Below are 20,164 nucleotides of genomic sequence, written 5' to 3' on the forward strand. Positions count from 1 at the left end.
AATTCCTATTACCTCGGTTAATACCTTCAACAGTCCTTAGGATGGAGACCTTTGTGAGCTTATTTACAGGGAGGAGCCTGAGAGGCACAGAGAGGTATGTGACTCGCTCTTCTGATTCTAATCCAGTACTTTTCACTTTATAGCATACCTGCCTTTATGTTTTGCGTGTCTTCAAATGGCACTGTTCCTTTCACGGTGGTCAGCAGACACCCTCTCTTCTCTCTAGTGCAACAGTGTTTGTTTAGTTCCTGTGTGGTCCAGGTTATGCAGCAGTCTCCCTCTGACCTAGATTCTGTAACTCAAGAAAAGCTTGTGCCTGCCTTTGGTTGATACTGATAGATTGGTATTACTCAATCATTTCTTAATGTCTACAATGGCTTCTTATTTCCCTATGAAGCAACTTCAAAATCCTCTTATCTTCTCCTTCAAAAGCACTTGGCATTCCTATTTTTGACCTTAATGACCTTACTACTTAAGATATGGCTTCGCTGAGGTAGAACCATTTTCTTGTAACATCCTTTTGCTCCCTAGTGTCCTGCTAAACACTTTATACATGGCTTTCTAAAGCAACAGAAACCAAATTCTTCCATCACGGCTTTCTTTGGGGACTTCCATGCCTACATTAACTTCATTTTTAAAAATTGTCTGATACACTTACGTTTGTGCATTTATTCCTCTTTTTCCAGATTTTGCGTGGCTTGCGTTACTCATCATTCATTATCGCTGAGTTGTTTTTCAGATTCATCCAGTCTTGAACATAATGACTTTGATTATAAATTCCTAGGATGTAAAGAGCACTGTCACTTTAAATTATTCTATGAGCAGCAGAAACCAGTGTTGAGATGATAATGGTAATACTTAATATAATGTTTTTCTCCATTAGACAGGTTCACAAATAATTATTAGTCTTGGAATTTCTGTTAGCTACAGCCCATTTCCCAAATCCAGAGCTTATTTCCATTAGCATGTCTTTACACAATATAAGAACATTGAATTCAAATTCAAACTGATTTAAATGATACTATAGAGGATTGTGAAGATCTACTACAAGACTTTTTTTTTTTTTTTAGCATTTGTGATCTCTGCCTACTCCATTTCTTAGCACCTTTTATTTTCTTATCTTGGTTTCAGTAAACAGCCATTCAGGAAGATGATTTGTACAAAAAGAATGAAAATCAAGGCATGAAGGAAAATGTATGCACTACCATCTCCTCGTCTCTCCCTCTGAGATTTTATGTATGCTCGGCTTCAAAAACCAGTTTAAAAATAAAAAAGATGAGGGCGGTTGCAATCTGCTTCATTTTATGCAGATTAGGTATGGCCCTCAGGCACCTGCCAAATTGCTAATACGGCCTTCCGTGGGTCTGATTAGTGTGAACCCAGATCTTCTTTTCCATTAAAGCAGAAATGTATTTGCTGGGAGTAAGTTAACAATAGAGGTGATATTTTTACTCACAGCTATGGGTCAGGTTACACGTGGGCAGTATGTCTATGTAGATGAGGCAAACTAGCCTGGGCATTTGATTTTCTGCACTGTCACTTGGCTTCTTCTCCCAGAGGACTTTGGGCTTTCCTGAGACGGGTGGGACTGTGACTTTACTTTGTGCTGTGGTGACTTTGAAAGGTCATTTTCCTCTGCCTTCCAGATGCAAAATGTTATTGTCGCTTTTTGTAAAACACATCTGGAGGTCTTATACTTGCAAAAGCAAGTACCTTAAATTGTCCAGAATGAGTATTTGTATAAGGATACCCACTTTGGGCAATTGAATTTTTGGATTATTGCAACAGTTATTTTGAATGCCCTGGGGTGAAACGGTAATTGTCTTCCAAAAAGATAATAGAGACAGCAAATATGGAAATCTCAAGCATCTCCTATGACTCTATTAGAGCAGATCTTGAAAAAATATTTCAATACTAATGACTGTGTTTTGTGGGAAAAGAATTAAAGGTTTGTATGAACAAAGCAGGAGCTGGAAACTCAAGGAGACAAAATTGGGGCTTTATCTCCAGGTTTGGGTGCAAAAAAAAACATTATAGAAAACAGGATCATGCTTGTCAGTTGTCTAAATCAAGCCCATATTGAAAATTGCTAGGTATTTAACATGGGTATCTCATGTGAAGTCGTTTCGTAACTCATATTATTTTTTGCTAGTAGAGGGTCAAGAAACATATTAAACAGTTGTCATAGACTACATCATCATGAGTAAGACAGAGAAAGGAGCTGTGCCCCAAATACAGTACCATAATAAGTTGTTTACGTCAGTTTGCTTCACATGGACTGCTTTATGGATGAACAAAAGATTTGTTTTTAGGAGTCTTATTCTGGTTTCTTATAAGCATTATTACATGCATCACCCCAGTCCAGTATTTTGTGTCATCAAGTAATTCAGCAGCAGGGACGAGAATTACAAAGCTCTTCCTTCTAATTTCTTTACTTTACTTGACAAATAACAGATTAAGTGCTTAAACTATATGTGACATAGATGTGGCTGGGGAGGAAATTTGCAATCATTGTTGGATTCATAGTTCTTAGATCATAATCATGTTTCGATAATATTATGCAAGCATTGTTTTTTTTTCTTTTTTTTCTTTTTGAGCTTCTACTTAGTGTCAGTCACAAGGCTAGGGCATTCAGATAAATGAAATAGTCCCTGATTATGGCTCTTTTTGAGATGTTTCCAAGTGTATAAGAACCACAAGTTGATAAATAAACGTCTCTGAGCATTTTACATAAGTTTAACTTACTGTGAAGCATACTGAAACGTGTTATATCAGGACTTAAAAGCTAATAACTTATTATTTGCTTCTGGTATAAATTAAATTTAATGTGATAACTTGGTTGATAATTTAACTGGATAACTTGGGTAATTATTTTCTTCTAGTATAATAACATAGCAATACCATGATAAACATAAAATAAAAAACCAGGTTTTTTTTTTAATGGATCATTATAAAGTCAATATAATAATACACTATTGAACAACTAAAGATGACAGCAAGCTGCAGCTCCCAGCCAGACCCAAGGTCATGAGGGCAAGTAACTGACACATTTACAACTATTGCATACCCACACTGCCATTCTGTTTTTTACTCTCAGCACACGATTCAGTAAATTACATTAGATCTTTAACATTCCTATAAAATAAGCTTTATGTTAGATGATTTGCCCAACCGTAGGCCAATGTAAGCGGTTCTGAGTACATTTACCGTAGGCGAGGCTAAGCTCTAATGTTTGGTAGTTAAGTGCATTTTCAACTTAGGATATTTTCAACTTACGATACACTTGTCGGGACATAACCCCATTGTAAATCAAGAAGGATGTGTACAAATATATCTTTAACAAGGAAATTACTTCTTTGTGGAGGCATGTAAACAATTTGTTTCTTTTCTTTGGTGCAATGGAAGGACAAAATTGATCCGAAAGTATCTTGTGCTAGCAATTATATTATTGTCTTTCATGAACATAAAAAGTCACTGTTAGCTAATTATTTCAATGTAAAGAAGTAATGAGCATAATTATATTTATTCAAGTAGTAGTCCATTAGTAGTCTGTAGGCAGCAGCTTTTGTTATTTTAGTAAGAAGTACAGTTGGCAAAATGATATTCAGTTAGAAAAAAATCCTGATTGAGCCATGTTCCCTTTTTTGGTTGATATGAAAGCCATTGTTGTTTTGTTCACCAACTGGCAGACCTTCAATTATCCTGAATTTAGAAGTTGTTTACTATACTTTGAAAGTTTAAAAATGAGCCCTCCCTGAGAAACAAAAAGCTGGGTGCTTGCCATTTTTTTAATAGAAAAGTAGAATTTTAATGAAAGAAAAATCAACCCACCAATTCAATGTTGAGTTTATTTTCACAGTTTTGAAGGCTTAATGCATGTTTAAAATGACAGTAATCAAAGCCACCATTACTGGGCCCCAAAGTATTCAAGCAGTGTTTTGATTTAGAATGTCAGAGCTACAAGGGGGAGATCAATAAGTCTCTGGGGGGTGGAGGGGCATGGATTCCATGAGAAAGTTTGATTTGAGGATTGTTTTACCACCTCAGGCCTTTCTTTGTGTCTTCAGCAGCTGTCTAGAATATCTCTTGTGCTGGTCTGCCTGGATACCCAAGGTGCTAAAAGTGTACGAGCTCAGTTTTCTGCGTGGTGAGGGTTAGCAGGATGGTGAGGACAGAGTCCTGGTAGGGCTCATCGGGTGGGTCTGCACAGTAAGCTAGTGCTGCGCATGGATCGTGGCAGAGGGGCCCACCCTCCTTTCCTTCTTCCTTCCTGCCCCTGTCTGTCTGCCTTCCTTTCTACCTACCTTCCTACCCACCCTTCGTCTTCATCCATCCATCTCTGGGATGCTGTACAGTAGATGCGGGTGGCGAGATGCTACTCCTGACACCTCTCATACTGCAGCCTCTCCTGAAGATGGTAAAATGGAGGCTTCAGAGAGATTAAGTGACATCCCCCAGATTCTTTTGATTATGTCAGATGACTTGCCATGTTAGCCAGTGACATTTTAGAAGATTCATGTTTTTGCTCAAGAAAACTTTCCCTTAAAAGCATTCTAAAAAAAAATGCAATGCTTTCCTCTTTTATATTAACTTACAGTTCATGAATACTAGCATATGTTTATATAATGCTTTGTATTTTCAGTGTTTAACTTATGTTTTATTATAATTACCACTTTGTGATTCAGGCAAGAGGAATTTTTATTATCGGTGGTGGTGGGTTTTTTTGCTTGTTTTTGCTTTTAAATCCCCATTTTATGGAAGAGAAAATAGGGGCCTAGAGGAGTTAAATGGGTTGCCTACAGGTGCAGAGCTGCAGCTGACACCCCAGATCTAAGACCATCCTTACATATCTTGATCTCAGTCTACTGCTCTTCCAAAGAAAGTGGCTTTCTTGTTATATGACTGTCATACCTTATGGGGCTGTAGCTAGAGTTGTATAAAACAGTTAATGACATGGCATGTGTTTTCTGGTGGTATATAGTCCAAGTAAGGTAAAGAGGTTCTGGAGTTTATGTATAGATGGGGAATCATTTTCTTCTGCTTTTACCTTTTCAGCCTATGCCAAATCCTGCAAATTTAAAAAGAAACAGTTACAATGCAGTCCTGACCTCATTTTTTTTCTTCTCACATGTCATAACTTTCTCCTTTCTCTTCAATTGACAAGTATGAGAATCTTTGCTGATAAATTGGAAAAAAGGAACCTGGGAATTTTGTGGTCTGTGTGCCCTTCTCTTGAAAATCAGTGAATTGGAGTTTTCACATTCAGGTCCTCCTTTTTTTACTGGACATCTTGGGCAGTGCTTCTCAAACTTGGTTCATCCTCAGCATCTCCCAGAATCTGTCCTTGGAGCTTTATGTTCTAGAAGTCAGGGCGGGGCCCGCAGCTGCTCTAGGGATGAATTTAGAACCCATTCACTTTATTAGGCCTCTCTCAACAGCACAGTGATCCCGAAACTGCAAAGTCCTGGGGGAAAAAATAATTGATTTCTGACCTTCACCTACCCTCCAGGTCATCTCCAGCTGTTTCGCCGGCTTATCATGGGATAACTAGGCATCTCTTTAGGAATGATTGCTAGGTCTCTACCACCATTCAGTTGCCCATTGATTGATTTGGCACTTTTCTAACATGGCTGAATATTTTGGGGGCTCAGACAGGCCATTGTCATTATTCTTCACCAGGTATGTTGTGACTACAAATCTACCTTTGATTTGATTCAAAAACATTTGCCTAGGGGCACTTGGGTGGCTCAGTCAGTTAAGGGTCTGACTTTTGATTTCAGCTCAGGTCCTCGTCTCATGGTAAGTGAGATCTAGGCCTGTGTTCACTCTGTGCCAAAAACAGTGAGCCCTCTTGAGATTCTCTCTCCCCAACTCTGTGTCCTTCCCCTGCTAATGCGCTTGTGCTCTCTCTCTCTCAAAATAAATAATAAATAAACATTAAAAAAGCATGTGCCTAATGAGCAAGCACCTTTGTATTGGATCCTTGGCTTCTGTATTGTAACCATTAAGGTCGTAGTGCCATGTTTAAAAGTGTGGTTTGTTGTCTTTAAATAGGACATTTCCTACATAAATGGATGTCAGGGAATTTTCAGAACTTCTTTGAAGGTGACATCTCTGAAACCTGTAAACTGGGTACATTATAAGATATAATGGTAGGGGTGCCTAGGTGGCTCAGTCAGTTAAGCATCTGACTTCGGCTCAGGTCATGATCTCACATTTCGTGGGTTCAAGCCCTGCATCAGGTTCTGTGCTCATAGCTTAGAACTTGAGGCCTGCTTTGGATTCTGTCTCTCTCTCTCTCTGCTTCTCCCCTGCTCACGCTCTGTCTCTCTATCTCTTTATCTCTCTCAAAAATAAACATTAATAAAAATAAGATGTTGGGGAAGCTGGGTGGCTCAGTCAGTGGGGCATCTGACTTCAACTTAGGTCATGATCTCACGGTTCATGGATTTGAGCCCTGCACTGGGCTCTGTGCTGACAGCTCAGAGCCTAGAGCCTGCTTCACATTCTGTGTCTCCTCCTCTCTCTGCCCCTCCCCAGCTTGTGCTCTCTGTCTCTCTCAAAAATACATAAAACATTAAAAAAAATAAGATGTAGTAGTGGTAGAGTCTGTATGAAGATTTATAGAAAGTAAAAATTATTAAAATGTTCTTAAAGGAACCAAACCGAAAGAAAAAGCCTTCAAACCAAAAGCAGTTGCCATTTTGTAATAGTTATAGCCATATTTGCTTCGATGTCCTACAGTTTCTTAACAAATTACTGTGAAATCAGATTAGTTGGCACATGAATAAAAATGTACAACATAAAGGAGTATACTTTTTTCTGCATATTATATGGCAACATTTTCTTTGATAATCAACCTGCCACCATAATATTGCACTTAAGATCAGATATTATGTAACCTTAAATTATAGGAAACAGAATATGCCTGAGGGACAATTCTGGAATATATAATTGGGAGTTTGCAGTTGATAGGGTTTCCAAGGGTCTTAAGTCCAGTGATGGGAAGCTAGGTCATCAGGAAAACTTACTGCAACATTGGAGCTCCCATCTGAAAAGAGTACATGTAATTAATTAGTATGGGAAATATGTGCAGCAACTGTATTTTTAGATCTGTAGTGGATACTTCTTACCCCAGAGGATGCAGAAACACTGGCTAAACATAAGTTATGAATAGCATCTGCTAGAATGTAGCAAACTATGCTTAACACCATATACGTTTTCCCTTGTGCCTTCGATTATTGAAGATATTTTAGGGGGACAAGTGCTAGAGGGAAATTTCTTTATGCAAATGTATTCCTGAATAGAAAGGAGAGAAAAAAAGAGAAGATTGTGTCACCTGCCAAAATTAATCCTTTAATTTGAAACTCTTAGATAGTGATTAAACTGAGAACACTAATAAGAAAATATATACCAGATGAAATAATTTTTAACCAGTGTCAGAATCTTAGAACTGATCCCAAATAATTTCTCCTAACACTGTTCTTTCTCATTTTTCCTCTTTCCCCCATGTAATAGTTTTGAATGGCACTCTTATGAAACAAATAACTAAATGCCAACCATATTTTTTTCATATCCTGACCAATATTTTGGCTGTTTTTCAGAAGAATTGGAATTTTGAAAATTAAATAAAGGTTTTTAAAATACCAACTTCAGAAAGTTTTATTTAATTTGTGGAATGATTTTGTTCTCTCTCTCTTTCTGTTTTTTTTTTTAATAGGGTCTTTATTAATTTAGTCTAGTTACTTAGTGCTTATATTAAATAATCTAATAAAATGTTATAACATAACGTTTCCCAAATGTGAAGCAGCATCTATTACATGAGACAAAATCTTTATGCTGCAAAATGTAAAAACCATGTATAGAATTACAAGGCACCAAATGGTACTGTATATATTTTTTAAGTAGAATGTTTCTGTAGCAGAAGGAGGTGATCAGCTCCAGGAAAGATTGGTAGACAGCTATATATCACTATAGTTTATTCAGAAAGTGTGCTGAATTCATATTTCAGGATTTTATTTTTTAAAGTAAATTCTACCTCCGACATGAGGCTTGAACTCATGACCCTGAGATCAAAAGTCTCATATTCTACCCACTGAGCCAACCAGGCACCCAATATTTCAGATTTTAATGCTAATAATGTTCTTGATAATACTGTCTCCTGAAAGATACAGGTATGATTTAAGAATAAAAGTTAGGGGCACCTGGGTGGTTCAGGTGTCCAACTCTTGATTTTGGCTCAGGTCATGATCTGATGGGTTTGTGGATTTGGGCCCCATAAAGGGCTCTGGGCTCACAGTGTGGAGCCTGCTTGGGATTCTCTCTCCCTTTCCCTCTCTCTGTCCCTCCCCCTGCTCGCACGCTCTCTCTCTCCCTCTATCTCAAAACAGATAAATAAACTTTTTTAAAAAAAAATAAAAATTTAAGTGCTTAAAGAATGAAAAATCCACCTTTGTGCTTGTCAATAATGCCTGAATTGTTGCAGGTAGAGCTTTCAGTATGTGTGCATGTGTGCATGTGTGTGTCTATTGATTTTTAGATAAATTTGTATAACAATATGGCTTCAACATTTATTCTGAATCATTGAATTATTTATTTTTGTCTGTTGATTTCTTTTGTATTATTATAAACACAGGATTAAGTGTATTGCAGGTTCCCAGACAAGTATGTTTTGAGGTTTCATTAATTCGTGTAAGTTACAATGGCACCTGAATAATGTAAAATGCCAGAGGAATGTTATTTCATTTTCCATTTATCTTTACCCCAATGTAAAACATTTGAAATACAGATAGTCTTTAAAATCCAAGCAGGTGTAGAAGAGTTCCAGTAAATTTTATTGGGGTGTAGCGAAGCCATGCAGTACAAAAGAAGACACGTATACTTCAGAAACCATCTTTGTTTTGCCTTTTTTCTCTTTCCTCATTGAGAAGTCATGCCCACCACAGGTTTAGCAATAATAACTACAATTTATGCCTTTATGCTGTTACAATTTGATGATATACCACAGTCAGGCCCAGGTTAGAAACCCAGGCTGAGTTATTATATACTGCTGGGTAGTGATTTCATGTGAACTGATTTATGGATAAATAATTCTATGTTCTTATTATATGGCACAGACAGTTTTTAATTTCTTTAACAAAGCATGGCTGAACAACAGAAAATTATACGCTGTACCACAGGGACACAGCCACTGAGGAGGATAAACTGATGCAATCAACGTCATGAGTTCTCCCGGTTTTACAAGGGGCTCCATCAGCAGTTAGTGTATTGAGGAAATAATACTGTGAACCAGAAGCCCCAAGGCTTAGCTCAGAGGTTGGGGTTTTTATTGATGCTCCTTTGCTGAGATCTTTTGCAGGGAGTTATGAGGTATATAAACCCCAGCTTTTAGATATTAAAGCTAATGTCTCGTTTTTTTCCAGGCTGAGTTTTCACTTTGCTTTAAATGTTAAAATGCACCTAGAATAAAAGAAAAATTATTCACTGAGCTGTATTATAAGAATACTGCTGGTATCTTGCTGGCTTCGTTTATCTGTCTCACAGATTGATTTGTGGGCTTTAATTCTACAGTACCCCCATTGTATACCTGTTTTTTCAGCACCGATCTATATGCCGTGGCAAACCATGAGAGTTATTCTCATGTTCTTTCCAGGCAATCTGTTGCAGGCCCTCATGAAGTAATTATTTCTCATTTTTGAGGCACAAGGGGTAAAAGCTGTAATCTCTGGTTTAAGAGTGGTTTCACTTAGTTGTATATATATAGTGGTAATAAGCTTTTCTACTCAGTTGTGAGCTCTGTAATTACAGGGATAGTGTGTATAAGGGCTGTCTTTACATCATAGTGAATTGTGCTGGAGAAACAGAAGAAGAATTTGTTGAATGAATGGGTGATTTGTGCCTCATACAAATTTTCTGCTATTTGATTGATTATATTGTATTATCATCACATTTTGTTTTATCCTTAGAAGTGATTGATGTTTTGAAAACTTGAATCAAATATTGATGAACTGTACTGTGTATTAATCACCATTCTTCCTTTCATATAGTTAGAGGTAAATAATACCAAGGATATAGATTATTTATCCACTGAGAAGAATATGTGGTTTCTGTGAGATAGGTTACAAACTAGTAAAAATAACAAACAGGAACACAAACAGCATTCTTGCGATTTCTTTTTGTGATAGGTCACTCTTTGACTCTGGCAGAATACTGCACCGAGAGAGTGAAAAACTGGTTTCTATTACTGTATCTTTTTAATTTTAGACAAAAATTGCCTCCATTCCCAACCTAATATTATGTTAGTAATGGGAAATTTACCTGCAATTGCATTTTGTTCTTTGGTCTAAAGGCATTGTGCAGAAAGTAAATAGGTCCTGTGCACTTTAGCGAACAGATTTGTCTGGGTAGAAACAATTTTATGTATATTGTGCTCGATTCAATCACGTTAACATTTTTATGAATTTAAAACCCCAAATAAAGTCCTGTAATTTGTGACTCAAAGACCTTGAAACTGCATCTTTAATAGTCCTAAACACCAGGCATTTTGTAAATGTTTGCAGATGATAAATTCCTTGGAAATAGGAAAGACGGATTTGGGAAATAATACCTATGTCTGAAATGGCACTGTTGTGGGAGATCGTTTTCTTCCAGAGAAGTCTCAAGTATAGCTGGCTTTTCGGTCTTCTGAGCTTGTCACCTGTTCACTCATTGGTTTTACATATTTTGTTGTTTAACATTAAATATCAAGGCCCTGTCTGATGTGTGACTGTGGACAAGCCGTTAACCAGGCTCTCCAGAGGCCCATAGTATGTTTGAACATTGGCACATGAGCAGAGCTGAGAAGAAAGGTTTTTAGTCCAGTAGCTATAGAAAACTTGTCAGATGAAGCCCACACCTAGTCCTGGCTGTCTCCACTGATGTGATTGAAAAGTCACTCTTCAGTTCACTTCCAGTTATAATACTAACCCCTTGCTGTCCTCATGAAAATGAACGAATGCTTTGAAAAAAAATACTTCATAAGTTGTGAAGTAACATAAAAGGGTGTTGTCATAAAGTAGGTTCTTTGTAAGATACACAGATTGACCAGGAATATTGACTGCAATGCTATGCAGAGGTTGGAAATATTTTCAGGGAGGATTTGAAGTATGTGTACGATTTCTAGAAGTGAATGTTGGGGATCTGTACTTCAGACTGTGAGTGTGAAATTTATTCGGGAGAAAAATGGGAACTGTCATTTATTGAACATTTACTGTATGCATGGCTGGGGTTGAGGTGTGCGTGTGTGTGCGTGCGCGTGTGTGCACACACATACGCATGCATATAGCACTATCTAATTTAATCATTAGTGCTCACTTTTTAGATAGGGGTTGTAAAGCCTAATCATAAAGCGTGAGGTGTGAAGATTCTATTCGTATACTTACAGTTACGCTGTTTTTCTCCAACACAGGAAGTCAGGTCTCCCTAGCCGGCACATGGCCTGTTCTTTCTTCTTTGTGCTCCTTTGCTGCACTGGAACAGTCGATGGGGTCTGTATCCTCATGGAAGGAGCAAGGAAGAGGCTGCTAGTGGTTATACTTAGACACACCTGTCTGAACTTTTCAGCTCTTTTTCCCTCCTTAGAATGGTGCCTTCTTTTAATCCACCTGCATTCACTATAGGTTAATCTTCCTGTCACTTTGCTTTGGTGGTGTGACATACACACTAAAAAACTCCCAAGGATCTGTTTTCCCCTAATGTTTACTAATTCTTCATTGTGAGTCAATCGGCACTGCTGAATTCTCATTCCCATTTAAAGCCTTGTAGCACCCCTCAAGGGCAGGCAGCGCTTTATCCCCAGTTTACAGACAATGCCAACAGACTTGGAGAGACTATGCAAACTCCCCCAAGTCTCGTAGCTGCCATGCAGAGGAGCCTGCACTGACTCCAGGACTTGCTCCTGACCGCTGACCTACATAGTGGGTTACCGAGTCAGGCGTTCGGGGCCTTCCGAAGTTGGAACCAGGCTGTTTTCCGGTCTTTCCTGTGCCTCACACCTGAACCATTGTGACTTGCAGGATACTAAGAAGAGTGAGAGCATGGTATTTGAAGTGAATCTGGTTTTAGTTATTGCCTGGCAGTATCACTCATGGTAATGCAACCCTTCTGAACTTCCATTTCCCTTGGAAAGAGTTTCAAAAGTAGATATCTAGGGATGAAGGTCCGACGGAAAATTGGAGGTGCACTTTCAATATATCTGGTGACGTAAAAAATGAGAGACTGAAGGGAAAGAGATTGTTGTAATGTTTTTGTTACTTTTAAAGTAGGGGAGATCTAAACCTGCTTATGGGTGGAAGGAAAGGAGGCACTGAGGAGCAAGGGTGGAAGAAATGAGTGGGGAGGGCAGGTGCGAAAAGAGGGACTGACATAAATCACTGTAGTCTTCCTTTTTTATTTAAAATATTGAGGGCCTTTGGGGCGCCTGGGTAGCTCAGTTGATTAAGTGTCCGACTCTCGATATGGGCTCAGATCATGATCTCATGTGTTGTGAGTTTGACCTCTTGTCAGGCCCAGTGCTGCCAGTGCAGAGCCTGCTTGGGATTCTCTCTCTCCTTTTCTCTTCCCCTACCCTGCTCACACTCTGTCTCTCTAAAAATAAATAAATAACAATAAAAAATAATTAGGATTTTTTACAGGCCTATCATGCAATTAAAAGTTAAAAGATAATGAAATCATAAAAAAAAAAACTTTGACTCAATGTTTGTAAAAATAAGTTGACTTTATCTTTTTTTAAAGAAGCATTGAAAATGTCTAAATAATTACTGTAAACAGCTAATTGTTGAGATTAATTATATCCAGGTTCTGTACTAAGGAAGGGCTTTTCATTTAATCTGCACAGTATTCCAGAGTGGTCAGTACTTTTATTGTTCTATTTTATAGAGTGAGGTTTGAGGTATGGAGAAATTAAGTAACTTTCTGAGGTTACATAATGAGTGGAGGAGCCAGGGTGTGAACCGAGGCAATTTCACTTGGAAGCCTGCATTCTTAGTCACTGTTATACTGCTTACCAGTTTGATTTCCTCAATTAACATTTGACTTCTAGCCCAAGTAATACTTTTATCTATTTTATGTTGGGGAAGGAAGACTGTATCTAAGGAATATATTTCCAAAGAGGGTTAATACATTAGACAAAGTGCCTGTCTGGAGGAAAGGCTTACTAAAAACAGTAATGCCAAGGAGCGCAGCCTTCTCAACACGGCTATCCTAGCAGATCTTGCACCTGTCGACCCTGGTAGGTAGTAGTGCAAAAAACATGATTTCTGTGACCATGCAGGTTAGTTAATAATGGAGTGAAAAGGAAAAAGCACGTGCCACTTCCCATTGCCTGAATGTAGCATGTGTCAACAGCTCTCTTGCAAGATGTAGAAGCCAACCTGTAGCAGCTGCTCTCTGTGGAGGGATTAAGTGTTGTGAAGACACCTGTGTGTGTCTCATTCCAGCCCAGACAAGTCTCCTTCCGGCTCATCAAGGTTGGGGGATAGAATTTACCTAAATGGAGATTAGATTACCTAATTTCCATTGGAATGATTTGTCTATCATATCCTGAAGAGATCCCTCCCCTAATACCATTTTTTTGTATTGAGGTACAATTTACATACAGTAAAATGTACGCATATTAAGTGTTCCATTTGATGAATTTGACAATATTTATACTCATGCAACCACCAGCGCAAACAAGAAAATCCCCTTATATTTCTTTCCAGCCAGTTGCCCCTGCTGTCCAGAGGTAACTGCTTTCTGACTTCAATCCCATAGGTTAGTCCTGTAGTCTTGCCTCTTCTTGTATTTTATATAAATTGAATCATACAGAGATATTCTGTTGTGTCTGACTGCTTGTGGCATATTATTACCATGGAGTAGTACTCAACAAAGAAAAGGAATGGGTGAACCTCCCCTAGAGTCGTGCACTGCACCATGACAACTGCCAGAGTCATTTGCTTCATGTTACCTTTGTCCACAAAATTGGCTTCTTCCACTTGCCATGTCTATCATAGGGTGCAATTGCTGACTTCATTTTTCTCCCCTCCAGGTGCTTATGATAAAATATTGTGTCTTTAGATGATGGTCAATTTATACTCAACTCATGGGCTATCATGGTAGTGATTTTTTGGAAAGGAATTTAAAATTATGTAGTGATTTTTAAAAAAGGAAGTATGTTAGACACGTTGCATGTTATCTTTTTTAGTATTTTCAAATGTCAGAAGGAGTAAGGGAAGCCAGGAAGCAGACCCAGCCTCTCATGGGTGCTTGTCCAGTGGGCCCTGGATGTTCATTTCATGACTGCTTTATGCTGCGTTGCTGTGCACTTTTCATTGTCATGAGAGAGAATGTTAGGAAAACTATCCCCACAAGAAAACAGCTTTTCTTGGCAAGTGAAATGTGACTTAAGGAGCCAGAACTGGAGACATACGGTACTATGAATGAGAGCTGTGTTACTTTATTGGATCTGAGTCCAGGCACTATTTATACTGCAGCATATTCAGCACCAGATTGTTAAATCTTAATACTGAAACAGTGCATCATTTTAATATTTTTGTTCTGTTTATTCCCTGTTTTCAAGCATTATGTCAAGCATTGCGCATTCATTGATTTCGTCTTGGACAGGACGTGCCCTGACCAGAAAGTTCATTTCCTATTATTGGAATTTTCTGCCATAGCTATAAAGCATTATTTTGCAAAGCTTTTAAAAGTTCACTTGGGTATACAGGTGTTCTCTGTCTCTGATAAAAAATATTTTGAAAGGACACTGTAGTAGGACCCACCTGTATTGTCAAAAATTTCTTTCTTTTCTTTCACTAAAACAGCTGTTTTAGTGAAATGTATGTATGACAGTTTCTGACATCTTGGGAACCACTGGGTTTTTCAAACATACGAATAAAATTTTTGTCACTCTGTATTTGTGAAATGGAGTTTTCTTTCTTTTTCTTCATCAGTGTTATATATGCCCTATGGACACAGATATATGGACCAGATAAGATGGGTCCATCTTATGACTAAGTTAGCATTTTCACCACATGTTGGTGAAGCTATCAGAAGAATCTCTTGTCACAGGGATATTCCTAAAGTCACTGCTCTATATAGTGTAAGTTTGACCAGGATTTTTATTCCCTCTCCTTTGTCATGCATGTTTACCATACATAGCTGGGAAACCATAGGGAAATGGTACCATTGTCACTCTAAAAAGAGCAGAGGAATAAAATTTAAAATAAAAAAGGAAGCTGAAGGCATCTTTGCTATTTCTGATCTGTGGTCAGTCATTGTGCTATTGGAAAATAACCCCTCTGCCTGGTGAAACACAAATCTGGAAGTGAACTCTAACTGCTTCATCAGCTCCAAATGCTGTTTGCACTGGGGATCACACCACAGTCAGGATGTGACTGTGTGTGTGCTGAGCCCACACACAGGAATTTTGTACAATTCAAAACCAAATCTTATATTTACTTAAGGCTTGCTTTTTTTTTCTTTCTTTTTTTTTTTTTTGGTCTATGAAATCAGCAGTCCGGTATATTTAGCATCAGTCTTAAGTTAGAATGTGAAACAAGACTTTGGGGGAAGGAAGTATCCGTATGGTTTTCTAAGTAATTTAAGAAACAGGAAAACATAAAAGAACTGATTGTCCATGATTAAACCTCAATCCTTTCATTCTCATCTTCCTGTATAGTTAACTGAGTCGTCGTCCAGGAAGAAATAGGTTATTGCACTGGGTTGTAAAATATCTCTGAGTGGGCCTTGAATGTTGACTATTGAATGACCTTGTTAACGTTGAACAAACAATGAGAAGGTTTAATAAATAGCAGAAATGTGTTTATTATGTTTTTCTTCTCTTTGCAGGAATAATCAAGCTGGGGAGGTGGAACCCTCTCCCCCTCAGCTATGTGACAGATGCCCCCGACGCAACAGTGGCCGACATGCTGCAAGATGTCTATCATGTTGTGACGTTGAAAATCCAATTACAAAGGTGGGTGTCTTTGAACATCTGCCCTTCCTTACCCGTGGAGCCTCTCTGTCACTCAGAGTTGCTGCAGAGATTAGCACATCCTGTCTTTGTTGATTTCTAGACATTGGATGAAATGAAAAAAAGGAGAGAGAGGAGGGAAGGAGGGACACTTCGCCAGGCATCTTTATAGTCCACATTCCAACTGTTTTATGTTTTGTTTTCAGAAGCAGTGAAGTGGTAACCTAGGGGAAGCTTGATAAATCATTAAAAATCTGTGGCCCTTAAAGGGGAACTTTCCACAGCCCCTAATTTAATGGGTTCTCTGTTTAAATACGTAGCACATACAATTTGAAGAATAAACACTTCTACTGTTTTAGGGTTTGTGTTTTGAGGGCTGAGTTCTGTGCTTGTATAGCAGGCTTACCAGGAAGGTGCTGACACTGGGCCTCTTTTTTTTCCCTTTCTGTTGGCTGCCTCAGACAAGCACACTCTGAGGCCTACAGAGGTTCTGGAAATGATTTTTTTTCAGATACAGCATCCAGAACAAGTTATGCCTCTAAAGAGGCTAAAGGTTCTCTGCAGAATCTCGTATTGTAAAGTGCCTATAAATGATATGGTTTAAGAAACGTTGTCCTTTAGTGTAAGGGTTTTGAATGTGCTCACTTTGGAGAATCTGTACTTTAATAGGGACTCAACATCCCCATCTTTGCCTGGGGATGCTTTAGTGTCCTATCTTAAAAGTTATTTTTTGGTTAGGAAAGCAACATCTCTGAATTGTTCAATGAGAGTGAAGAGTAGGCCTTCATGCTTCGAATTTAATGGAACATTTATCTACATTTAAGGTTAGGGAGGTCCCATAACTGAACTTGTATCATGGAAGTTTGTAATTACATTGCCATGCCATTCTCATTAACAAATTGGAAAAACCATATTTTAAAACATTAGCAGTTCTTCATATCTGAAGTGACTATGTTTCTTAGACCGAGTCAGGCTCTGTTCAAGTCCTAGAGAAGCTGTTTTGCTCTCCTTCCCTCATTTTGGGCCCACACTAGACCCTGATCATTAGCACCTTTCCTACTGCTGGCACAGGACCCAGGAGCAACTGCCACATTCTGTATCCAGGACACTTTGTTGAGGTTTGCGTGTTGTTCATTCTCACTCTGTTTCCCAGTTGTTCGAAGTTGGAAGACTTGCCTGCGGAGCAGTGGAACCATGCCACAGTCCGCAATGCCTTAAAGGAACTGCTCAAAGAGATGAACCAGAGCACATTAGCCAAAGAATGCCCTCTCTCCCAGGTCAGTATATCCAGGCGGGGTTCTGGGAAACGAAGAAAGCCCCTGGTGGACTTTCTCGCAAGAGGGCCCCTCCTGCTCAGACAGCTGTCCACTGTCTTTTATTATAGTTACTCTACACTCTAGGTGGAAAAAATATGGAGGTTGTGGTGCTTTTCTGTTATGGAGTAGAGTTATCACTTCCTGAGAGCTTTGATGTAATGGGCATATATGAAAACATTTCACATTCACAATCTTTAACTTCTCATGGATATCACAGGAGGTAGGTAGGTATTGGTAGGTATCTCCATTTTATAGATCAAGGAACCAAGACTCAGAAAAGCACTTTACCTTCCTAAGCTAACTCAGTAGCGTAAGTGGCAAGTTGAGATGCTAATCCAGAACTCCCCTCCTAAGACTCAGGCTCTAGACATTCCTTGATTTAGTCAATAGAGTGAGTCAACTGTGTCAAACCCATCGTAATTTATTTTTGTTTCATTGTTGAACATTTCCCCTGACTAGCAAAGAAAAATGATCCTTACATCTTATACAATTGTATGGTTTCTGCTGTGGATTTGCCATGTGAAAATGGATCATGAGAAAAAGCGGTTCTCCATTTTTAGTGAACTGTTCAGAAGCAAAAGCCACAAAAATAAGAGACAGACAAGATCAAAGGAAGGAACAGAGTGGGAAAGGCCTGCCTTTTCCATTTGTGTTCATGGGCAAGGGACCCACCCACTTTTTCTAACGATGAGGTAATATTTTGGTGACTCTGGTCAGTGGCTTAGGACCTCTGTGAAATGAACTCAGGTTGACATTGTTTAAAGCTATGAATGGAAATCCATTTCCTGTGTGAGTTGCTACACTTGATTTAAGACAATGGACTAATTACATGTCTGTCAAGTTCAAGGGAAGGTGACAAGAACGGTAGAAACTTGATGTGCCCTGAGCTGTGTTCTAGGATAATAGAGTCTTTGGGGGGAAGCAGGAAGCCTGGTGGTTAAGAGCATGAATTCTGGAATCAGTTAGATCTGGATTCATGTCCTGGTTTACAGGCTTCTATGACCTCACTTTCATAAGCTTCTTTCTTTATAAATAAAACCAGGATAGTAATAGTTCTAAGTCATATAATGAGAAGTAAATGAGATAAATCACAAAAATTCTTGGCTTGGTCTCTGGCATACAAGGATGCTCCATAAACAGTATTAGCTATTATTTAGAAAAATTTTTTTAGGTTTATTTATTTTGAGTGAGAGAGAGTAAGTGTGGGGAAGGACAGGGAGAGAGGGAGAGAAAAGATCCCAAGCTGGCTGTGTGCTCTCATCGGGGAGCCTGACATGGGGACTGATCCCACAGACTGAGAGATCATGACCCGAGCCAAAATCAAAGAGTTGGATGCTTAACTGACTGAGCCACCCAGGGACCCCCAGTATCAGCGATTATTATTGAGACATGATATTGTCTGAATATTTTTCATATGTGTTGTGAGCATGTTTTAGAATTTAAATCCTCTGAGATGAAGCATGCCATTAATATTTTTTCCCCCAAATACTCAAGAAGGTATGTACCTGAGTAGTAGGTAGCTAGATAGAAAGGAACACTGGTATTTCTTGATCATCAGTTATGTACTTAATCTTGTGTTTATAGCTTTCACACAGGCCACTTCAGTACCTACCTACAGGTATGTATGTAGGTGCTAACACTTACTGCTAGGATTTTGATTTACCCCAGTGTAATTGCTTATGAAGTTACAAAAATAAGAATTTTAAATTATTCTGATCTTATACAGGGATTGGATAAAGAAGAGTTTAGGAAAAAGAATCCATTTGTCCTGAATTTCACAGTCATAGTTAATTGTCTCTTGGATTTACATGGAAGTCAAAATGGGCTTTACTTGGAAGTAGACAAGCTCCTAACTTAATATCACCAATTCAGAATTCTATCTAGGGCTCTTACAGCCAATGGGAATTTGGTCACCACTGATATATCAAGATTATCAAGTTTAGTTATCGCTGTGCAATGTGGCTAGAAAGACAGCATGAGTGAAAAGAACCTAGATTGGGAGCTGAGAGTCCTAGCTGCCATCTCCATTCATTTATTTTTGCTGGATGTGTGATCCTGGGCAAACCCACCTATCTGGAGAGCCTCACTGAATTCATCTGTAAACTGGGCATGATTGTATCTATACATATTTCACATAATTTGCAGGATTGTCTTGAGGTTTGAATGAGATCACCTTTACCCCTACCATGAGAACCTTTTCCCTCCCCCAAATTATTTGTCCCCCAACCGTCCTGCTGGCTGCCCAGCCTAAAAAGTTTCTTCTCTATCACTCTAATGTTTGATCCTGTGGATACTACTGCCTTCATATCTGAAATCTTCCTCCTTTGTGCCATTTCTGCTTTTTCAACACTGGGAGTTTGCTGTTTCCTCCTCTGTAAGCCCCCAGTGACTGCCTCTGCCCTGTCTGAAAGAGGTAGACTGCATAACATAGCCTAGAAGAATTGTTCAGATGACACCGTCCAGCCTGACCTCTCACCAGACCCACCACCTTCCCCCTTTTACCTGCATCCTCTTTGTGCTCCAGACACATGGGATTAATTATTTTAGAACATTTGCCATTGCTCACAGGTCACCAAAATATTCCTGAGGGTGGGAGCAACCCATAGTATTACAAGTCTAACAAAACAACTTCTTGTGTTATTAAAAAAACTATGCAAAATTTATATTCTACTCCATATACCTGTGTTTTTGATATTTGTTTTTGATGCCAGAAAAATCACTTTAACGGTACTTTTCCTTCTGTCCATGTGAGACTGCCCTTAGAGGGAAGTAAACCATGCTAATCTCCGGCTTTGGTAGCCTTGTACACAATGCTGGTGACATTGGTGTCCTTCAGTTTGATCCTTGCTTGATTTTG

General features: G+C 38.8%; 1 protein-coding gene across 3 annotated transcripts in view; it reads left to right on the plus strand.

Annotated features, from left to right (window-relative positions):
* The window catches only part of SATB2 (SATB homeobox 2), a 191,616-nt gene that overhangs the window by 64,226 nt on the left and 107,226 nt on the right, over window positions 1-20,164 (plus strand). For all 3 annotated transcript variants that reach the window (XM_039221780.1, XM_039221779.1, XM_039221781.1), the window contains 2 exons: window positions 15,868-15,994; window positions 17,145-17,268. In XM_039221780.1, coding sequence (XP_039077711.1) covers window positions 15,868-15,994; window positions 17,145-17,268 — 251 coding nt within the window. The remainder of the gene's footprint in view (window positions 1-15,867; window positions 15,995-17,144; window positions 17,269-20,164) is intronic.

This window comes from Hyaena hyaena, unplaced genomic scaffold, assembly GCF_003009895.1.
Source record: "Hyaena hyaena isolate Hyena2069 unplaced genomic scaffold, ASM300989v1 scaffold_1009, whole genome shotgun sequence".
NCBI classification, from domain to species: Eukaryota; Metazoa; Chordata; class Mammalia; order Carnivora; family Hyaenidae; genus Hyaena; species Hyaena hyaena.